Genomic DNA, 23,538 nt, shown 5'->3' on the forward strand with positions numbered 1-23,538 from the left:
AATTTTTGATCTTTTGAGATAATGCCAAAGTTGAATCATTGCATTTGTTTGCAGCGCGGGGAAATCTGGTTAATTGCAATATTAAATATTATACTCATTTTCTTAATTAGGAAACGCGTGTAATATTTTTCAATATTACATAATATTTTTAGTTTATGATTGAAAGATTTACACTTCACACAAGTTCACGCAACATGCCAAGTACTTGTTTTTTTAATGACAAACAACCTTTAAACTCCCACTCTTTTTTTTTTTGTTAACCTATTTTTACCTATAAATAATTTTTTTTACCCCTCGCTTATCAGTAAACAAACTCCACGAAATGTGGTGGTTTTATAATAGTTCTCCTGAACCTCAAGCCTCAAGGACGTCAGCCGATGAAGAAGCATTAGCCGATTATATATACTCTAAAGTTATTTATCAAGCTGGTATAATTAAACTTTTTACTTTCATAAATACTATATGTGTATATGTATATATATATGTGTATGTGTATATATATATACATATATATATCTCCTCTCTTTACTAAAATTATTTTATTTTCTTCTTTCTTTCTCTCTCTTTTTTATTATTATTATTATTATTTTCTATTTCGCATGAAGGCGTTGATTTTGAAAGTAAACCCATGGTTATAATTTGTGCAAGCAATCTTCCAGATCCCATAGAAGTCGATTATGATAGAATTTTATCGTAAGTAAAATAATTCTATAAAAATTTCATAATTCTTGTGAATTATTTGTGAATTAATTAAATTTTAAAATTTTTAAATTTATACAGACGAATTTTACTTAAGTTAGACCTTTTTGTTGAGAGCGATTATACAGTTGTTCTCTTTGCGGGCGGAGCAAAACATAACCCTGGTTGGTCTTGGATGCTTAGAGCATATAAAAGTCTCAGTAGAAAGTATATATTAAGTTTACTGTTTTTATGATTTTTATTATTTTTATTTAATCATTAAATAATTTACTAATTTTTAATAGATATAAGAAGAATCTTAAGTCTTTGTACATAGTTCAAGCGACAACATGGGCACGTATATCTTTTGATTTCATGAATGCAATAATCAGGTAATTATTATTAATATTTTATTAATTTGATCTTTTATACATATAACGAGTTAATCAAAATTTTCTTTTAATTTAGTCCAAAATTTGCAAAAAAAATAAGATACATTCATTCCTTATCAGAATTGGCTAATTTTGTTCCGCTTACACAAATTGACATACCACCAGCCGTATACGAGTAAGTTTTTCTTACTGAAACAAAAAACAATAAAAAAAATCTTAACTGATATAATTATTATTTAGACATAATTTGAAATATGAAGACAAAATAACGCTACCATCTTCAGTTAATTACAAAGAGAATAAGCGTTTGATGTTTGGGGTTCCTCTTGAAGTTTTGATGGGGACAGAAGGCGAGAATGGGTTACCAAGAGTAGTCAGAGATTGTGTTACGTACTTAAGGGCAGAGGGTAAATTAGAAATAATTAATTAAATCTTAAATTGACTAAAATTGGCACTAAAATTTAATTTATCTGACAGGTTTGCAAGTTGAAGGAGTATTTCGTAGGTCACCTAGTTCAACGTTATTACGTCAAGCAAAAGAAGCATATGATCGAGGTAATACTTAAGCTGACTTTCTATTACGTAGTCAAATTTTCAAATATACTAATATTTTATCCCTACAGGAAACCCAATTAATTTATCGGATTATGGTGTACACACGGCAGCTGTTCTTCTTAAGATGTTTTTTAACGACCTACCAGTATCTATTTTTCCTATGCAAACATATGATGTATTAAAACAAATACGAGGAAAACAACATTATTTGGGACGCATTGAATTTATACGAAGTAGCATTTTTCCATTATTATCACCGGCTTCGATCATTCTTCTTCAATATGTTTGTTCGCTTCTTAACGAAATTTCAAAATATAAAGATATTAATTTAATGACTGCATATAATCTTGCAGTGATGTTTGCACCTAATTTAGTTCATAGTGGTAACCCAATGCTTGATGTTAGCATGTGTATTTTAAGTAGAAATAATGAAAATTCTGGTGGTGGTGTCGGAATACTCATGAAACTTGCAATAGAACAATTTGATCTGATGTTTGAAGGTTATGAACCAAGAGATTGTGTTAGAGATGTATCAGTAGAAAACGGAACAATATCGATGTCATCTTCAATGAGCGGATCCATTGAATCTTCAGATACACCTATTAGCCCATCAAGTCCATCAAGTCCCCCTAAATATCCATCACTCCGTAAAGTACGTAGTCTTGCTGCTGTTTCAAATTTAATTATAAACGGCAGTGGATTAGACCCTTTTCGTGTTGGAGCGGGTGTAGAAATTAGTGGTGTTAAGGTACAAGGAATGGTAAGTAGAAGTCAGCCAGTTACTCCATATAGCGATATTCCAGGGTCCCCCGCATCAATGTCTTCAATAGAAGAATTACGCAGGGCGATGCCTTGGGCATCTTAAACAAAAAAAAAAATTATATATATATTTAAATTCATTAATTATTTAATTATTTGTATTATTAGTAGCAAATCGCATTTTCATGATAATTTAACATTCATAATTTTATTAGCCAAAAAAAATAAATAAATAAGTTGCATATCACATTTAGAAATATCTAAATATTTTCTTTGTTATAATAATGATTATTTTTTATTAATTGAAAATTATCTAAAACCCTTTAAAATTTCTGATATATTATTACTGCATAAATATATATTCTTTTAAGAGTGAATTTATCCTAAGTCATAACGGTATTTATAACCTTTTCTTAAGGTATTAAGTAAATTTGTTGAGCAGGCAAAATTACTTATAAGTTATGACTCTGAAGGATGATCTGCATGACGTCATTTTTATATATTAAATAAATCGACCCGGGTGAGAAAAGCTGGCGAGAAATAAATTTTTTCTTCTTTTAAATTAAATATGACGTATATTAATCAAAGAGCATTGCTAATTGGCACCTTATCAGAATTAGGTAGAATTAAAAATGTCATAAAACTCTTCCCGGTGCAGTGAGAATCACCGGTGAGATAGATTTAGCAATGCCCTTAATTAAATTGCTTTATAGTTTGATAATATTAGCATAATATTTAATTACTGTAAAGTACTAACAATGGTATCCTCTTATATAAAATATCTTTTTTTATATATAATATATATATATAATAATTGTAAAAATCAATTTGTAACTTCCATATAAAGTAAATATTTAGGTATTATAAGAAATACCTGAAGTATTATTATTAGTACTTTACATTAGATTTATACTATTTATAAAATTAAAATAATATAATAAATCTTATTTTAGGGTGAATTTATTGGGTTTCTCACCTCCCCAAGTCATAAATTGTCAAAAATTTCAAAGATGGTATTTATAACCTTTCTTAAGGTATTAAGTAAATTTGTAAAGCAGGCAAATCACCTATAAGTCGTAATTTTGAATGCTATACGAAGCTTATAAAGTTTTTTTTTAAAAAAAAAAAACTTACGTTTTCCTTTTTTGAAAATGACCGGCATGACGTCATTTTTATATATTAAATTCAGGGAAGTGAGAAATCACCAGGGTGGAAATAAATTTTTCATAATTTTAAATATCAATTAAACTAAACTTTGTCTAATTATTTTATGATTTTTTCAAACTAGCCAAATTAAATCAAAAACCCAACTTATTTATAGTAAAAATATTATTGTATACTATATATTCAAAAAGGTTATTAACTCTGCTCTAGTTCTAGAATATCCTTTATACAGTATTAATTATTCCGATTCCGTATAGAAATATTTATAATTCTGGTTCGCACTATGACCTAACTCTGGCCAGATTCGAATTTCTTCAAATCAGATAATTCGGTCATTTTGATTTTGAAAAATTATAAATGTCCTAATCATGTGGGACTTTCGTTAGAACTTTTGAACATCTTTTAAACAAATTTTGGAAAATGAACATTCCATTTTCTAAACAAGGTAAGATAGATAAAACTTCTAACTTTATTCGTTTAATAATTTAATAAAAATTTTCTTTTTGAGCAGAAGTTCCCCCAGAGGAAACCGATTTGTTTACCGGCTTAGATATAAAGAATAACCGGCAGACACCTACACAACACCAGCGGGTTTCGTCCGTTCCGAATTCTCCAGAACAGACGAATCATAGGTGGCAAAATTCTAACCAGCGCATGGGTTAGTTATTTAATAAAAAAAATAACTGAATAATGAAACTTTGGGAAAATATATTTGGGTCTTATTTGAAAAGTTCAACGAGCTTAAGTTGTTGCAAAACGATTAGTCAAATTTTTTTGAATGACTTCAAAGCAATTGGATCAAATTATTCGAGGTGTATTCTTGATTATTAGAAACTGTTTTCATAAGTTAAATTTGATTGAAAGTTGCTTTGGAGATGTTTAAGAAATCTTCCATCAAGTGGGTCAAAAACAAAATTAAAATACACAATTTGTACTGATGATCGTTGTGTTTTTCTATATCATACATACAGTAAATTCGATTGCATCTTTTTCAATGTCTGGTAATCTCTCTGAAATTTCTTTAAAATCCAATGATGTTTCTCCAGCGATTTCAACTGCTACTACGATGCAGAATTCGGCATTTAGGTTTATTTCCGATTCTGGTGAGCATAAACAAAATTAATTTTTGTCTATATGATTTTTTTTTTGTAAAAATCGAACTTGCGATATGATTTGCAATAGAATCCCCATCATTCCTAAATATCCTTAATGAAAAGCAAGCAAGAAATCGCCACAAGCAACTGAAAAAATTCCGAATTTCCCGTTCAATAATTCCACTCCACGTGAAAAATCACAATCAAGTTTAAATAATTTCGTTTTCAATCACGAAGGTTTGTATAAATTTAAAACCAAAAAAGTAAATTTATGTTCAAATATAAAGTATTTTCTGAACATATAGATACATTGGCCTTCGCTGTACCAAATAATGGACAAAAAAGACCAGCACTTAAATCACAAGCTCAAAATCTTTCGTTTTCTCAGCGGCCAATTTCGATTTCTTTGAATTCTATAAAATCCCGTTCCAAGGCCAATAAAGTATCCCTTGAAGAACTTGCTATTGATACAGAATCAAATTCAAATATACAAGGTGGAATGGCAACTACTTCCATATTGAATTCTCCACCTCCTTTGACAAAGAATAATAAAAGTAAAACGGAATCAGAATTATCCAGGTTGGAAAAAGAATTGCAACAAATTATCGATATACAATCAAACGTTTTTCAGAGAAGGAATTCGATTTATGAACAATTGGCTGAGGTAAGGATAATAATATGGAATATATGTGATGTTTCACCAAATCTAATTATTTTAAATTACAGAACTTTGGTAAAGTGAAATCACTTGAAATAGACCAATCAAATGCTTTATCTAGTGAGGATTATGCTAGAGCAGATAAATTGACACATGAAATACAAGAAATTCATCATAAAATTAATAACTTTTGCGGTGTATTACCTGGATTGGATCAGACATTGAATGAATTGAGAGAAAAACAAGCTGGCTATTTAAAAAGTAAATCAGAAACTTGTAGAATTTTAGAAAAAGAGTTAAAGACAAAAAAGGTGAATAATTTCGAATCATTATTCGTTATTTTAAATAAATCATTAATTTTGTTTGTTTCTTTCATAGAACGAACATATTGAGACTTGGAAAACATACAGTGCTGATATGGATAGTTTACGAACTATGGAGACTGAACAAATAAATACCACAAGAGAAGAAATTGGAAAAGCGAGAAGGTTTAACATAATACCTAAAAAAAATTCCTTACGCTAAAACTATTATCTAATATAATAATTTTATGTTATGCAGTGATATTGTTTTTAATAAGGAAATTTTGAGTAATAATGAGGCTGAATTAAACGAAAAAATTGAGGACCGTTGTCGAGAGGAAAAATCTGAACGCGAAACCCTTTCTAAAAAACGAGAAAACATACGTGTATGCTACTACAAACATTTTAATAATATATTCGTTCTTTGAATAAAATGGTAATTAAAAAAACTGTTCTTTTCAGGGAGAAATAGAGGAGTTATTGTTACGTGTCGAAAGGTTACGTGCCGAAGAAGATAATTACAGCAAACAGATTAACGAGATAGATATCAAAATAGAAAATATTATAAATGAATATAATCCTGAAAAAGAAGGATTATTAAGGGAAAAAAATGAACTAGACAACAAAGAACGAGACATTGAGAATAAATCGGTTAGTGCTTTGCTTTTTAAGTATAACTATGAGAAATTAAATAAAACTTGGATAAAATAATAATTTTTTTTATATAAAAAAGAGGCATGTGGAAGAAATGGAAAATCAATTGCATAGTAGACTCGACTATTACAAAAAACAACATGAATTATCACAGGAAGAATTAGCTTCATTAGAAAAGCGTATCGAAGAGATGGGGTCTATATCGAAAATTAATCGAGAGGAAGCCAATGAAGTTGAAAAATTAATAGATCATTTAAGGAATCGTGCTCAAAGAGACTTAGATTGTGAAAAGGAAATCTCAGAGTATGTAAATAAAGCGATGACCTTTAATATCATTATATTAAATTATGTCAAATTATTTTAATTGATACTTTTATAGGAACCATGTGCGAATGGAGGAATGCGATGTTGAGGTTAAAAAGTTAACTTCTAAAGTAATGCATGACAAACAAACATACTCGAACGTTCAGCAGGACATATCAACTATAGATACGCAAATACCTGCATTGGAAGAGCAAAAAAAGCTAGCCGTTGCTGGTAATTAACTATATTCTTACACCTTGATAAATTCTTACAAAATCTATTTATTAAATTTTTGACTGCTTTAAAATTTAGGACGAGATTTTGGATTAGCAAGTCGCCTAGCTAACCGCATAAAGGATCTTAAGTCAACACGTGACGAGCGCACTAAATTTTTGGAAACTAAGTGTGCAAGCTTAGAACGCGACCAGGAAGATTTAAAAATGGCAAGAAAAAAATTGGAAGAATACAATTCAAAATTTATTGAAGTTGAAAAAAATATTGGTATTAATTGGGATGAGTTCATTTTGTTATTTTTCTTTTAGATATATTTTATAATTAATCATGATTTATACTCATATGATAGGATCAGAATTGTATGAAGAGTTGAATGAATCACTCTTACAACTTAGATCAAGATACGACGTGTATGCACTGATTTATATTAAATTTCAACTTGATGTGTTATAATAACATCAATTTTTTAATTTAGAGCCAATCAACGGAACTTTCATACTTTGATGAGTTTATTACAGAATGAAATAAAAGGGTTAGAAAATCGTATCGATCAAATTAAAGTAAGATATGGGCTTTTGAATTCAAACGTTCAATCTAATATATTAAACAACCTTCAAGTAGTTGCGAAAAATGAAGGTGAATACTACTTTTTTTTGTTTATTTTTCGTATATTTAATATTAATCATATAAATGATCTTTCATTTGTATGTAAGTAGATTCTTATGAATCAACAAACTCATTTATTAATAATTCAACGCGGCTTAAAGAATTGGAAGCACAATTACAGGAGGCCGTAGAACGCGAAGATTATCTTCTTGCAGGTTGAATTCAAATTATAACTCCAAGTCCTTTACAATAAAAATTTATTAACATTTTTTCCTCTATTTATAGAACAATTACAAACCGAGATTAGTAGTATTCAAAGTCCAGAAGTGTCGGATAAATGAAAGGATATAAGGAGTATACACTATATTAAGTGCAAGATTATATATTTATTATATATCAGATATAGATTTTATATCACTTTATTTTCTTTTATAAAATCAATTATAAATTTATTATTCTTGTTCATATTTATTTCTTATATTTACTACGTATTGATAAAAATCCATATCCATGAAATCGACTGTACGAAAAATACGTGCTTCCAGTAAAGGAAATCTTGTTCTTTGAATGTCTGCAGTAATCATTTCTTTGATTTTTTGTGGAAGTTGATAAAATTTCGAATCATAAATATTCTATTTTAATTTTTAATAAGTGAAATACTTTTTAAAAAATCTTTATAAATGTAATAAGGATTAAAAAAAATTATACTTACATCGTTAATCAATAGTCCAAGAAATTCAACAGTCTTACCTTCAATATATGGTTCATCTTCAACAAGCTTTGTATCGACAATTAAAAAACATTTTCTTATTCTAACATTATCATGCGGTTGTCCTTCGTGTTGTTTTCCTTTATCTGTTGTGTATTTGACATTTTGTTCTATCACAGCTAAATTCTTACTCATATTATGATAAATTAATCTAAAACATAAAATAATGTGTAAATCGCGTAAAAACGCGTTTCTTTAACTAACTTATTTTATAACAAAAACTTACTTGCCAACGACGCGGAAATAATCTCCGATCCACTTTTCTGGATTATCTTCAAATTCATCTAACAAAATTATTTTACCAGGAGGATAATTCATTAACGTTATTAAAGTGTAAAATTTCTTTTACAAAGTAATCGAAACGATAATTTCTTCGATATATACACGAGGTACTGTATAATGTATATAACATCAATTCGTGTAACTAAATATTGGGCTTTAAATTTCATATCATACAAATTTTATAATGTTTATATATGGTTAGCATAGAAATTAGATTAATTTAAAATTAACTTCCAGAAGTTAAAGATCTAAGTCTATTTTAGTAATAACTTTTAATTCCAATAAGTGATTTCTTTTACAATATAAGAAAAGTTTATACTAAAAGACTCATTTGTATAACCAATATTTTATTACTTATTTCTTAATAATTTTTTTAAGGTAACTTGAATTAGAATAATCATTCTAAACATTCTAATCATCTAAATCCATTCTAATCATTTTACAATCATAACGCAAATCATAATTTGGGCTTTTTCTTTCGGAAACTTTAATGAAGAAATGGTTTCTTTTTCATGTGATAAAACCAAAAGATTTATTGTATATGCGTATTTTATCGAACAATAGATTCATATGCTAAATTTAATTTATTATTATAAATGTAATTTAATGTATAGTTAATTGCGCAATCACCAAAACTGAAAGATAAGAAGAGAAATATTTTGTGCATTACGCTCCAAATAAAGGAATATTGGTACCTGAATAAATTACACGTGCAACACCTTAGGATTATGTTTAAAAAATTAGTGCTTTACCACAATATTCCACATTGTCGCATTGCCACTTTTAAATAGTGACCGCCCTTTTCTTGTTTCTACAATTAGTGTACAATATGCAGATCAACCAACCATTCTGTTGAGTTACTCTTCCCTATCGAACAAACTATCAAAACCCGGCATATTATTAAAAAATTGTTGATCTACTCTAAAATTTCTGCATATCAATTTTTTTCTTGTCGTGCTTCTTCCATTTAAATTTTCTCTTGATTTTATAATTATTTTAGGAAGAAGGCTATGGGGGTAAGTTATTAATTTAACCATTTTATCCTCTAAGTAATGCAAGAAAAAAACTTGGAGAGATGAACTTAAAAAAAAAAACATATTTATGTTTATTTTTAGGATATTGACTCTAGGATAAAATCTATCAATGAAAAAATTAAAAAGGAGGAGCAAATGCGGTTAGCTGCCGTACGGGTAAAGTCCTCTACTCAAAACTCTATGGTTCAAGCTCAGGCTGAGCAGAGTATAGTAGACGCTTCAAGACATATTGATTATTTAACGAAAGAATTAGAAAAATTGCAAATAAAACAGCGAAATAGTTTACCATATCCTGTACAACAAACACCGGGTCAATATGGTGGATATCATCACCAAACGCAACAAATACAGCCACATGCTTTCAATTATCCTCATGCTCCTGGCGGTCAGCAAAATTTTCACGGAAACAGCCGCTCCATTTTGACACAACAGCCTCCTTACGAAGATCCAGAATCAATACCTGTTTCAGGCCGCAAGCCCGTATTATCAAATTTGGGTGGGACTTCCTGGCGAATTCTCTTCTTTTTATGCCAGTGAATTGAATTGTTTGCATCATCACTAAAATTATAATTGCGAACCATTCGACTGATCAAGTGTGTTCGCCGGCTACTTTCTAATATCAACAGACCTTATCAAATCGGATACGCCTATTACGAATACGAAGGTATCTTTGAAACTACATGAACTCGAATTTAAAATCGGAGTCGAACAGAAACTTAAAGAAGGCTCGGAAAAGATGATGGAAGCGGTAACTTTATCAAATCCAAAAGACAGAAAAAGTATCCAAGAAGTAACGGTAAAAACTTTGGAAAGTCAAGAAAAACTTTCGATACTTAAGAGATCGTTGCAGAAATATAAACAATTATATATTGGTGAAGGTGATGATGATGATGGTAAGTTGTTCATATGTACATATACTTAAAAAAAAAATATTATTTAAAAAAATTTAGTATACTATTTTTTTCCATAATGAGAAAAGTATTGATCATATAAAAAAATCACGGTTCGGTTTAATTTTGAATTCTTGAATATTACATAATCTGAAAGTATTTTACAATTATTGTAGAGGACGAAGACGAAAGGGCAAAGAGAATAAACCCCGGGATGCGACGTCCAGTAACAGGAAAACTGGATATTCGTATACTTCAAGCTCGAAATGTTCCTCACACACCACTGCGTACACCAGGAAAAGCTCCAGATACCACAGTAATTGTAAAAATTGATGGTACAACAAAAGGGAAAACACGTGTTACCCGCAATGATAAATGGAATGAGGACTTCGAATTTCATGTTGAGAAAGCAAGTGAAATTGAGATTACATTATATGATAAGACCTCAGAACAACATCAAGTACCTATTGGTTTATTATGGATAAAAATTTCTGATATTGCTGAAGAGCTTAGAAAGAAAAGAATTGAGGCCGAAAGCGGTCCTGGATGGGTCACGGCTTCGAATGCTCAATTTGAGACGGGTTCTCCCACTGCCACTAATAATAACGGACCTTATGGAGATACTTATAGCGTTCCGTATGCTGTTGCAAGAACTCAACAAGGAATCGGAACAACATATTTACCCGACGGTATCGAAGCTTGGTTTGAGGTTGAGCCAGCTGGTCAAATATTGCTCAAATTAGACTTCGGTAAAGTCTTTTTATTTGTTTGTTTTGTTTATTTATTCATTTATTTTTTGCACTTATATTTTGATGTTAAATTGACAATTTATTTATAATTACCAGTTAAAGAAATTGCTCGCAAAAGACCTGATCTTGGTAGACAAGGTGCTGTTCGTAAGCGAAAGGGAGAAGTTCATGAACAAAATGGCCACAAATTTATTCAGCAGATATTTTATCAGGTTATGAAATGTGCTTATTGTGAAGAATTGTTCGTGAACGAAGGTTATCAGTGTGATGGTATGTAATATAATTCTGAAATTATCTCTCGTTTTTTTTATGAAAGTATATGTGTTTATTTTATTTCTTTATTTAGATTGTAAATTAACTTGTCACAAGAGATGTTACACCAAAATCGTCACAAAATGCATCTCTAAATCAAATAACGAAGTGGTAAATAACTTTTTCTTTTCTTTTATTGATAAATATTTAATTAAATAATTAATGCATAAAAAAAAAATTTTTTTTGTTTTCTTAGGAATCTTTGCAGCTTATTAATCATCGCATTCCTCATCGCTTTGAAGGTATAACTAATATTACAGCCAATTGGTGTTGTCATTGTGGTTATATTCTTCCATTAGTCAAGAAGGGAGCTAAAAGATGTACTGGTGTGTATGATATGAACATACAAATTATTAAATATTGTTATATATAAATATTTAAATTAATTTTTTATTTGATTTGTGATCAATATAGAATGTAATACTACTTGTCACGCAAAATGCACTCATCTTGTTCCTGATTTCTGTGGAATGACAATGAAGCGTGCGAGTGAAATGATTGATCAAATCCAACGCGCTACATCTATTAAAACTAATAAAATAAGCACCGATTCTCCCCATCTCAAAGAACATCCTCCATTACAAAATCCAAATCCACCATTGCCCCCTTCCCCGAACCAAACACAATTTCAATATCCTCCACCACAACCAACTTATCCTCCTCCTCAAGGTCCAGAAAACACTTATAGTGTTCAGCCTATACAACCTCAATATAATTTACAAGGTCCGGTTAGTTCATATAATCAGCCGAGTCACGTGTCGGTGATATCTTCACCGGTTCAACAAAAACCTCCGTCTCAAGGAGCGACCTACGTTCAACAAAGTCCGCCAATGCAACATCAAGTAATAATCATTATATTGGAAAATATGGGTATATATTTGTTTTAAAAAAATTTATCGACTTAATTTTCTATTATTCAAAATAGGTTCGAAATACACCTACTACTACTCCACCTCCACCTCCACCTCCAAATCCGAACGAATCCATAATTCAAAAAAATCGTAGAGTCGGGTTAGATGACTTTAATTTTCTTGCCGTATTGGGTAAAGGAAATTTCGGGAAGGTTTGTTTAACACTTCAGAAATTTTGCGTTTAATAAGATAATTTTGTTAACTTTGAATTCTTATAGGTTATGCTTGCCGAAGAAAAATATACAAAACAACTTTATGCTATTAAGGTGCTTAAAAAGGAGTTCATTATCGAAAATGATGAAGTAGAAAGGTATTTATGTCATTTATATGTTAAAAGTTTTTTTACATAGTATGATTAAATGTAACTAACTCGTAATACTTATTCGTTTACTCAACTTTAAGTACACGATCCGAAAAACGAGTTTTTCAAGCTGCTAACCGAGAACGACATCCGTTCTTACTTGGCTTACATTCATGTTTCCAAACAGAAACTCGTATTTACTTTGTTATGGAATATGTTAGCGGTGGTGACTTGATGTTGCATATCCAAAGAGAACAATTTACTTATCGACGAGCACAGTAAGTTATAAATTTTGACTAATGGAGTTAAAACGAAAAAGAATTTCATGAAGATTTACTAAATAGAACCAAAATTTTATATAAGGTTTTACGCTGCCGAGGTCTTACTTGCTTTGGAATATTTGCACAAATCGGGTATTATATATAGAGATCTTAAACTCGATAATATACTGCTAACATTGGATGGCCATATTAAGATTGCTGATTACGGTCTTTGTAAAGAAGAAATGTGGTGGGGCAGTACTACCAACACATTCTGTGGAACACCTGAATTTATGGCTCCTGAAGTATGTCAGGAATTTTGGTTACATTTGATAAAGTGTATTAATTTAAATTTAATTAATTAATTAAATATCAATATCCATCATATAGATTCTTTTGGAACAACGATATGGTCGTGCAGTTGATTGGTGGGCTTTTGGTGTTTTAATTTATGAAATGCTCCTTGGACAATCACCATTCCGTGGGGATGACGAGGATGAAATATTTGATGCTATTTTAGAGGATGAAATCCTTTACCCAATTAATATGTCTCGAGATTCAGTATCAATATTACAGAAAGTAAGTTTTAGATTAAAGTGTTATTCATTTAATATATAATAGTTTTATATATAAATTAAATTATAATATTTAGTTACTTACTCGTGAACCTGAAAAACGTCTTGGATCGGGACGCGGTGATGCCGAAGAAATAAAGCGACATCCTTTCTTTAAAGGAGTGAACTGGGATGATATGCTTGCCAAGAAAGTACCACCACCATTTTATCCTTCAATTGTAAGCAATTTTAAATTCAGTATCTCGGATTTCATTATTGTTCTCTCATTTACTAACCCTTTTATTTTTAAATGAATTTAGTCATCTCCCACTGATACATCAAATTTTGATGAGGAATTTACACGTGAGGTACCGGTTCTTACACCCGTTCACAGTCATTTAAATGCTGAAGCACAGGAAGAGTTTAAAGGCTTTTCATATGTTTCAGATTGGGTTGTTGGTAGTTAAAATTATAAATAAGGAAGTTAATATGAAGCAATTTTTTTATCTTTGATTATATCCAATATTATTATTTTATTCTAACAATTTGATATTATTTATATTGTATTTTTTTTTATTTTTGAATGGTATTTTTATTTTTTTGAATATAAGATACAAAAAGTGAATTTATAGTTATGTATATGTACAGCTGTATTGTATATTATCAACCATTTGAATTATTAATTTATAATTAAATGATATACGAAATTTAATTATTATAAATGGACTACTTTACCAATTATGTATTATTAACATAATAGTGCACGATTTAATGAAATATCATATCAAATTAAAATCAATTTCAAAGAAAAAACTTGGTGAAATATTTCGATGACACTAATGTAGTTAATATATTCTTCCGAATGAGATAATACCTAAGCCCTTTATTAATTCCCTAATCAACTTAATATGATTTTAAAAGAAAGAACTTACAATATAGCAAAATTAAATATGGAAAGTGCATATATTTACTTTATATAGTGCTAACTTCGGGAACTTTACTGTTTAATAAACTAAGATAAGCATTCCATAAAACACCAACAGAGCTAACAAAAGGAACTCTATATTTTAAAGGTAAAAATCTAAAATTTACAAATTGAACTATTGGCCATATAGTATAGTTCATTTTTAATGCGGAAATATAAGTCTTAAAAAAAAAAAAATTGAAATGATTACCACAAAAAAAGAAAAAAAAATAATAACAAAAATTTTCTTTTTCTTACCTCATCAAATTTCTCTTTGATCCCTTCAAAATTTCTTCCTTCCAATACACTAATACCACCAAAAAATAAACATAACCCAAAAGGAGCAAAAAGAAATTGATCCAATAAAACTCTTTTGAAAATCATTTGATTTTGTTTTATTAAATTGTTTTTATTAAATAATACATTTTGTTTAATAAGAGGAGGTTGTTGTGCTTTAACATCTGTATTAAAAGGATATTTCTTATCAAGAAATGTGAACCACTTATTAACTAGTGGAGCAATCGAAAATCCATATATTGTAAATCTTCCTAAACGAGAAAAATCAAACTGTTGTGAAGAAAGATTTGAAGAATCGTTTTTAGATCGAAGCAATGATATCGATTGAGCTAATGAATCTGACGTTATTGCTAAACCTGCATTTGTAAATGCTAATGTTATTGAAGGATGATTTTGATAATTTGTTGAATAAAATCGATTTGCTAATACAAAAATATTTGCCATTTCTTAAAGAATGAAGAGTGAAGAGAGAGATTATATATAAAAAAGAAATTGAAAACAAAAAATGAAAATGAACCATGTTATATATTTTTGAGATATTATTTGCGTATTATGAAATCACCTCTCGTTAATATAAATTTATTAATTAATAATCACGTCACTATTTAATTAATTTACACAAAAAGATCGACTAATGTCTGATAAGTGATAACTTGAATAGTATTAGTTTAAACTTAAAAAAAAAATAATTTTATCATGTAGATCCAATCTTATTTGCAACGAAAATAAAAAAATCACCCAATCCGATTAGGTGAATGGATGAAGGTAAAATTCTCTATTGGTTTGAGAATACACGTGCAAGACCTCACATACACTTTAAATTATTATTTTACCTATCTTATTCTATTGATGTGATGAAATTATAATTGAATCCGTAAAATAATGTGATGAATTGGACAATCAATGAGCGCTTTTTATAGCGAATTTTGATATAACAAATTTCACAATACAACGAATCTTCGTACCGATATTAAAAAATTCTCGTTATTCCCGAATATCACGTTTAACAAAGCAATTCCTATAACTCGCATATACAAAATAACCCTTTTTAAACCGAATTTTTTAAACCGAATTTTTTTTAGTATAAAGAAGATAAATTTTAACATAAAGGGGAAGCGGGCAGATTTGGCCGGAATTACGGCGTTAAGAAATTACGAATGTGACAAAACATTTTACCAAGATCACGTGACTCCGCCCGCCTCCATAAAGGGAAATTTAATCTATTTTATCAAAAGATGGATGATTTATTGATTTATGTCTCGCAGTCATGATCATGACGTTTTGTATAGTGAGAAAATTTGGTACAATGCGGTAAAATATAGGAAAATCTCGAATAATTCGTTAATATAGCATTAACGAATTTTCTCATAACGAAGGGTTGATCGGCCAATTGATGTAATTGAGGAATTGAAAGAAATGATTGAATAATTGATAAGTTGGATATATGATATCAATCACTTTATTAATTTGATATCAAACAATACACGTGATTGCAAATAATAACAAAGCGCTATACTACTTTAAATAAAATGAAAGGAAAATTAGTTGTAATAATGTCGAGCACTACTACTTAAGTTAATAACCTTCGTACATGATAGGAATAGCAGGATGGTAAAATGGATGTTTTTCATTCTATCCCATGATCAGTAAATATTATAAGAAAAGTTTTTTATTTTATTTTTAATATTATAAGAAAGTAAAAAGTAAAAAGAAGGAAAATTAAAAACTACAAGTCACGTGGTGTGAAAAATAATACTGGGAAGTTTTTTCATGATGATCAATCCGTTATACTTTTTTTACTTTTTTTTTATCGCATATGGAAGAAAGCTCCCAAGAATCTGGTATTTCCCAAACCAATAATGAAAATACTCACAATAGTTCTCAAGCTATCGAAAATTCGACTCGATTTGAAACCATTAGTATAAAATCTTCAAAGTCAAATACTAATGTTTCAACTTCCTCGGAAACCCAAATTAATATAAGTGATACTACACCTTTAAGAACTACAAAATTACAGGAAGTTGCTGAATATGTTGAATTGGAGTTTAATAATGGTGGTAATAATATACGATGTTATACTGAGGAAGAGGAAGTACCGGAATTACCAAATGATTTAGTCGTAGGAGACGATAATAGTTCTAGCTCAAAGAAACGTGGTTTATCAAGTGATCAAGCTTTAGAGCAAGTATTTATTTTCAAATAATTATTTTTTTTTATTCCAATTTACTCAGATAATATATTTCTTCTAGAAAACTTGTTGAAGTTGCAAGTGAAATACTCGAGGGACATCAAAATCATTTTCCGATTTCAACATGTAAATGATCTATAATAAATGAGACTTAAGTAAATATTATTTATTCAAAAAAATGAACCACAAATAAATTCCTTTTTTTTCATTTACAATAGGTATAAAAGAATATTTAATTAGTCCTGATTCAGTTCTTACAATTTTATCATCCAATCTTTTGATAGCTTTTTACATATTTGGAACGTTAAAAAGCGAATTATATCAAATACATCTTACTACAATTTTAATTGAAGCTATTTTAATATTAGTGATATTTATACTTAATGGATTTATTTATACTAGGGAGAAAAAATTGGGTATGAATGAGATCAATAAACGTGCCCAAAATATATTAGACCAATTAAAACAGAGCAGAATGGACACTATTCAGGTACTTAATGTAATTTATTTATTTTGTTTTCTATGGATTTAATTTTTATATTTATTTTATTTAGGATATAAAAATTCCAATTGTTCCTTCACTTACGGTAGCAAAAGTTATCCGTGATGGTATTGTTCGAATTTTTCCTACAACCTTATTAGTAGAAGGAGATGTTGTTGAAATGTTATATGGTGATGTAGCACCATGTAAGATGAAGTTAATACAACAAGAATCTTCAAACAATAATATTTTGGAATCTGGTCAATTGTTTAAACCATCATTTTTTAGTGATATGACATCAAAAGAAGTGTATGAACAACATATTCAAAATAAGGGAAGGTATCAATTTGTCCTTTTGGAAACTCCTTGGGCTAATAGCTTGAAATCTGCATTGAATCAAGAAAGACCTGATACTGTTATTTATAAACAAGCAAAAGTTTTACAGAACATATTTCTTTATCGAATACTTTTTATCATACTTGCACTAGCTATTATAATCAATCTTTTAAGATATAAAATTTCAGGAAATGAAAATTCAGATCAGTTATTTGAAATATTGGTCGTGTTGCCTATTTATGCTATACTTCCCATAATACCACTAGCTTTTCCTTTGCTTTGGCTGATTGTTCGTAGTTTTGCAAATGCTACACTACTGGTGTTATTTGAAACTTTACAGATTTCAAAAACTGAATACGAAGATGATGAAGAAGTAGATGAATTTGATGCTGAAGCGCCTCCACCCACAAAAAATGTGCACCTTGATACTGGTATTTAAGATTGAAAACAAGTTTGTATTTTTATATTTAAATTTTAACTATTAGTCTATTGTAGGTGCTTTGTGGAATAAATTCAGATACTTACTTACAAAATTGGATGGATCTTCGTTAGCAAGATCAACTAATTTGTTTGAGTCACTTGGAAGCACTACAGTTATTTGTTCAATTGACCGAGAAGGGACAATTTCATCTGTAAAAATCAAACTTTAAGGATTCTTTCCCTCTTGTATGGATATGTTTAATTTTCTTACTGTTTGAATATTTTGAATTTTGTAGCCATTTGCTTCAGTTGAACAAATAATTTTTCCTAATGAAAGCGAAGATATTGCGGTTCTTGATATTGCTGAAGATCCAAGTACTTCATTTGGAGTTCAATTTGAAGATCAAGATTGGGATCAGCATTTGTCGTATGTTTATTATTGGTTATTATCAAAAATCATTTTTTAACAATTATTATAATTAATTTATAATTTAATATTTAATTTTAGTCGATTAAAACCTTTGGGACTTAATCTCTTGTTAAACACTAATTGTGGTGTATTAAAAGGAAAAAAACGTGCGGAACAGCATCGTAAATCTTCAAGTCTTCATATTCGTGCTAAGACAAAACCTGCTCGACAATGTAAGTCTTTAATTAGAAAAAAAAAATTTAATTTTATTATTCATATCTAAATATTGAATACTCTTTCTAGCATGTTTATGTCGTTTGGGTAAAGAAATAGGTTTTACAGATGATGCTTTAAAAGCATTTGCAAAGAGAAAAGAAATTTTTACTGTAACTCCATGTCATCCTTCTTTAAAACAACGAATAAGGAATGATCAATGGGAAATGCCTATTATGAATTCTTCTATTTACGAAGAAGTTGAACAAGGTATACACTTATACAACAAATTAATATTTTGTCAAAAAAAAAAAAGCTATTGATTTATTATTATTTCTATAGGCAGTTTTCAATTACTTTCTGATGGTAATATAGAAATTATACTTGATAACTGCTCTGATTACTGGAATGGTCAGGGATTACATGTTATGAGCGAAGTGGTAAGAAATAGTTCTCAAATTATATTAATCTTTTTTTTACATATTATTGAAGTTTTATTTGTTTTACAGATTATGAATAAGATTTATGATTTCTATGAGAATTCCATTATAAATGATATGCAATGTATCGCATATGCATATCGACCTATAAATGTTGAAAATGAAAACAAAATTCCGTTTTTGTTGGATTCGCCTAATGATTCAAGTGAAATTTGTATTATTTTACCAAGTTCTCCTGAGTCAGATCAAATAAGTATATCTGAAGATGATGATCTCTCCTTATCACAAAAAGTTAGACTTGAACGATTGAAGGCCGGCCAATTGGAAGCGAATCTGCATGATTTTTCTTTTGATGGGAGTACACCTACTAATCAAGAGAAAGAAAGATTTTATCAGGAAGTTATTCAAGGACAAATTTTTCTAGCTATGGCGACATTTTGTCACCAGCCTAAATTGGTATAGTAAAAATATGTATTTTTATTGTCAGATTAAACAATTGAAAAAATTTATGTATTATTTTAAAATACAAATCATTAATTAATTAATTTAAATATTTTAGGATGTCTGTAATTTTATTGAAGATTTGAATTCTGCTGGCATACGCTTTGTATATTTTTCACCAACAGATGAAAGAGAAAGCAAAGGTTTGATGTTAATATTTTAAAGATAATGTTTTGTTCCATCCAATAATATAAAATACATATATTTTAGCTTATGCTGAACGGCTTGGACTTGAAACGGATTGGAATAGCTGTATACTTTTATCATCACCAGGTGATGAAAATTCATTCGGTGATGGTTATTTAGAATCACATGATATTAAAGCACGTCTTCCCCGTGGTATAGATAAAATAAGAGATCATCTACGAGAAGTAGATGACATTCCATTACATGTATCTTTATTCGCAGAATGTACTCCTGAAGCAACACGTGAGATGATTAAAATATTTCAAGAATATGGAGAAGTTGTTTGTTGTATCGGAAGTGCATTAAATGCTTCAAATACTCATACATTTGCTGTTGTATGTCTTTTTTTCCAGAAATTAAATTTGGAATTTGTTTTGAAATCTAAAAAGATCAAATTTTTTTTTTTCTAGGCAGATGTAAGTGTTGCAATGGAGCCAACACATACTAGAGCACAAACCAAAAATGGAGTATGCCATTATAATGGTAATAATGGTAAAGGACAATCCCCAATGGCCCTTGGTGCTGCTTTTACTACTTTACCTTGTGGTTTATTCATGCATTATGACACTAGTTTATATGCATTAACTGATGTTATAAGAGAAGCTAGAAGATTAATCAATTGTTTAAGAATGGTATATAATATATTTTATCTTAAATTTACTTTATATTATTTCAAGCATTGACTGTTTATTTTATTTTTACTTTAGGGAGTTGCATTTATATTAGGATGTTATTTATCTATATCATTACTTTTGTTATTTTCATATATCTTGTTCCTTCCACCTGCTTTTACAGGATATCAAATATTATGGGTTACTTGGATAATTTCTCCTATATTAGCATTTTCTTTTTTATTTAACCCTCATGAACCTGATACTATGACAACTATGACAGGTTAGTTAATTTTTATTATTGATGTAAACCATTTAAAAAAATACTAGTATATAATATAAATTATTTAAAAAATTTTAGTTAAAAATATAGAGCATCTCAAAGACTTTAAAAGATTTGTACTATATTGGTTTTTGAGATTTATTTTACCTATATTAACATGTCTCTTAGTATTTTTAGGGTATGTATATAATATATGTATATTTAACTTTTTTTTTTAATAATATTTATTAATATTATTATATAATTTATAAATAGATGTTTGTATTATTTGGATGATAACAGAGATTCAAATTTAATATTTGGATTTCATGAAAAAAATACATGGTTAAGATGGACAAATAAACAACAATGGATTGTAATATACTCACAAAATTGCACATTATTTATATTTGTATGGTATATGAGTAAGTAAATTTATTATTTGTATATTTATTTAATTTCTAAAAATTTTAAAAAATTATTATTATTATAGTTATATTATCATCCACTTTTATTCATCGCACATTATCTTTGAAAAGATTTATTCCATTTAAAAATCGAGTTTGGATATTTGCTATAATTATAAGGTAATTTGTAATAATATATATATATATATTTTTATATTCTTAATAAATATTAATTTAATACTTTACCAATTTACTATTAGTTTATTACTTCAAATAATATTTACTACAATATCATTAGTATTAGGACCACTTTCATTACTTAAAAATCTTCCATATTATATTTATCTTATTGGATTTTTATCACCTATATTATTTATACCTATACAAGAATTAGTAAAAATGCATGATAAAAAAGAATATAATAGATTTCAAAAAAGATCTAAATTGGAATTTAATACAAAATTAGGTATGCATTCTCCTGTATAATAAAAAATAATATAAAATAAATAATAAACATTTTTATTTTGAATTTATTTTATTTTTTTTGAGTTTTATTAACTTGCTCTTTAGATTAAATAATTTGGTTTAAATCATTCCTTTAAAATTTATATTTATTTTTTTTTAAAAAAAAAAATTATTTGTGTTATTATTCATTTTACTTTATATAAATTTTATTAATTTGAACATTATCCCTTAAACAGTAAGCAATTGCAGGCAAATTTGTTTGCAATTTTACCAAATTTTAGCTCTCATCTAATTTATAAAAAATAAAGCAATTTTAATAAAATTTTTTTTCAAAATAGTTTAAATTATATATTATGCAGCAATTATTATCATTTATTAATTATATATTATAAAATCAAAAATTACCTATTAGTCAAAAGTTGTATTTTAAAATAATCACAAAATTTTAAAAAACTTTGCACTTTAATTTTGATGATTTCATTGATAATTAATTGTAGCTATATAAAAGCTTAATAGAACTATATATATGCAGAATTTGGTATAAGAAACAACTTTTATTAATATGATTTTTAATATTTAAAAGTAGGATTTTAACTTTATATAGAACTTTAATGAAAATTTTATTATCCCTTAAACTGTTTTGCGGGCAAATTTGCCCGCAATTTCTAAATTAGAATAAATGACACTATAAAAAATTCTTTAATTTTGGCCAGATCGTCACATAATTTTGCAGCCAAATTGATCTACATTCTGGCCATAAATTGTATGAGTTAGATATACAGTTGATCATTAAAATTGGATTAAAAATTAACCCGCAAAAATAGTATCAGAATTTTTATATTATAAAATTTAAACTTTTCTTACCATATTTTTTCTCTATTTGAATATTTATTATAACTTTTTATTTTTATTATAAAAATTTTGCATTATAATAAACAAAATAGAGATAAAAAAAAATCAATTATTATGAATATATAATTAAAATGCATAATAAAATTTTCATTAAGGTTCTATATAAAGTCAAAATCCTACTTTTAAATATCAAAAATCATATTAACAAAAGTCGTTTCTCATACCAAATTCTACATATTCTATTAAGCTTTTATATAGCTACAATTAATTATCAATGAAATCGTCAAAGTTAAGTGCAAAGTTTTTTAAAATTTTGTGATTATCTTAAAATACAACTTTTGACCAATGGGTAATTTTTGATTTTCTAATATATAATTAATAAATGATAATAATTGCTGCACAATATATAATTTAAACTATCTTGGAAAAAAATTTTATTAAAATTGCTTTATTTTTCATAAAATTAGATGAGAGCTGAAATTTGGTAAAATTGCGGGCAAATTTGCTCGCAATTGCTTACAGTTTAAGGAATACATTTTAATTATAATTATACTTATAAAAATTAATTTTTTTTATCTCTATTTTGTTTATTATAATGCAAATTTTTATAATAAAAATAAAAAAATTATAATAAATCTTCAAATAAAGAAAAAATATGGTAAGAAAAGTTTAGATTTTATCATATAAAAATTTTAATACTATTTTTACAGATTAATTTCTCATCCAATTTTAATAATCAACCATATATCTAACTTATACAATTTATGACCAGAATGTAGATCAATTTGGCTGTAAAATTATATGATAATCTGGCCAAAATTAAAGAATTTTTTATAGTGTTATTTAGAAATTACAGGCAAATTTGCCTGCAATACTGTTTAAAGGATAAAGTATAATGATCAAATTTTCTTACATTTTTAATAATGTTTCTTTTTAATTGTAATTATAATTTACATTTTTTTTGAAAATTTGGGTAAAATTGTATAATTAAATAAAATTTACTAATAAGTTAAATCACCTAAAGTTAAAATTAGTCTTATATAAG

The 23,538-nt window shown here is 27.9% G+C and overlaps 6 protein-coding genes across 7 annotated transcripts; 4 read left to right on the forward strand and 2 right to left on the reverse strand.

Moving 5' to 3' along the window:
- Positions 1-322: 322 nt before the first annotated feature.
- Positions 323-2,555, forward strand: OCT59_013411 (uncharacterized protein; the record flags this gene model as incomplete). The annotated part of the gene is made up of 9 exons (XM_066140780.1): positions 323-428; positions 606-693; positions 781-906; positions 984-1,070; positions 1,147-1,245; positions 1,311-1,477; positions 1,548-1,625; positions 1,694-2,385; positions 2,553-2,555. The coding sequence occupies 9 exons, from the start codon at positions 323-325 to the stop codon at positions 2,553-2,555; spliced, it is 1,446 nt and encodes a 481-aa protein (XP_066001627.1).
- A 1,413-nt stretch (positions 2,556-3,968) lies between these two features.
- Positions 3,969-7,876, forward strand: OCT59_013412 (uncharacterized protein; the record flags this gene model as incomplete). Its single annotated transcript, XM_025315487.2, has 16 exons — positions 3,969-3,993; positions 4,060-4,206; positions 4,520-4,651; positions 4,766-4,879; positions 4,948-5,306; positions 5,369-5,611; positions 5,679-5,788; positions 5,862-5,988; positions 6,065-6,253; positions 6,336-6,559; positions 6,636-6,793; positions 6,872-7,060; positions 7,143-7,203; positions 7,269-7,429; positions 7,510-7,614; positions 7,685-7,876. 16 exons carry the CDS (start codon positions 3,969-3,971, stop codon positions 7,738-7,740), a joined length of 2,400 nt encoding a protein of 799 aa, XP_025182768.1. The 3' UTR covers positions 7,741-7,876.
- OCT59_013413 (uncharacterized protein) lies at positions 7,736-8,600 on the reverse strand. Of its 2 annotated transcripts, none has more exons than XM_066140781.1 (3): positions 8,399-8,600; positions 8,112-8,319; positions 7,736-8,031 (listed from the first exon to the last, which is right to left on the reverse strand). In XM_066140781.1, the coding sequence occupies exons 2-3, from the start codon at positions 8,301-8,303 to the stop codon at positions 7,852-7,854; spliced, it is 372 nt and encodes a 123-aa protein (XP_066001628.1). In that variant the 5' UTR covers positions 8,304-8,319; positions 8,399-8,600; the 3' UTR covers positions 7,736-7,851. The 2 variants fall into 2 exon arrangements, with proteins under 2 accessions (XP_066001628.1, XP_025182769.1); XM_025315488.2 differs by having other exon boundaries at positions 8,395-8,600.
- Positions 8,601-9,405: 805 nt separating this feature from the next.
- OCT59_013414 (uncharacterized protein) lies at positions 9,406-14,183 on the forward strand. Its single transcript, XM_025315489.2, has 15 exons — positions 9,406-9,466; positions 9,566-9,980; positions 10,111-10,377; positions 10,551-11,123; positions 11,220-11,393; positions 11,470-11,546; positions 11,632-11,761; positions 11,850-12,277; positions 12,361-12,498; positions 12,565-12,656; positions 12,749-12,925; positions 13,011-13,212; positions 13,298-13,486; positions 13,560-13,700; positions 13,782-14,183. Exons 1-15 carry the CDS (start codon positions 9,461-9,463, stop codon positions 13,926-13,928), a joined length of 3,156 nt encoding a protein of 1,051 aa, XP_025182770.1. The 5' UTR covers positions 9,406-9,460; the 3' UTR covers positions 13,929-14,183.
- Positions 14,184-14,319: 136 nt separating this feature from the next.
- On the reverse strand, positions 14,320-15,260 carry OCT59_013415 (uncharacterized protein). The gene is made up of 2 exons (XM_025315490.2): positions 14,684-15,260; positions 14,320-14,607 (listed from the first exon to the last, which is right to left on the reverse strand). The coding sequence occupies exons 1-2, from the start codon at positions 15,164-15,166 to the stop codon at positions 14,434-14,436; spliced, it is 657 nt and encodes a 218-aa protein (XP_025182771.1). The 5' UTR covers positions 15,167-15,260; the 3' UTR covers positions 14,320-14,433.
- Positions 15,261-16,538: 1,278 nt separating this feature from the next.
- Positions 16,539-21,662, forward strand: OCT59_013416 (uncharacterized protein; the record flags this gene model as incomplete). The annotated part of the gene is made up of 19 exons (XM_066140783.1): positions 16,539-16,903; positions 16,972-17,036; positions 17,129-17,400; positions 17,465-18,158; positions 18,223-18,359; positions 18,444-18,574; positions 18,656-18,789; positions 18,860-19,039; positions 19,112-19,209; positions 19,279-19,665; positions 19,769-19,853; positions 19,921-19,983; positions 20,056-20,231; positions 20,307-20,528; positions 20,604-20,790; positions 20,869-20,968; positions 21,046-21,194; positions 21,263-21,356; positions 21,437-21,662. 19 exons carry the CDS (start codon positions 16,539-16,541, stop codon positions 21,660-21,662), a joined length of 3,765 nt encoding a protein of 1,254 aa, XP_066001629.1.
- Between the last annotated feature and the right edge of the window lie 1,876 nt (positions 21,663-23,538).

Source organism: Rhizophagus irregularis, chromosome 20, assembly GCF_026210795.1.
Source record: "Rhizophagus irregularis chromosome 20, complete sequence".
In the NCBI taxonomy this organism is placed as follows: Eukaryota; Fungi; Glomeromycota; class Glomeromycetes; order Glomerales; family Glomeraceae; genus Rhizophagus; species Rhizophagus irregularis.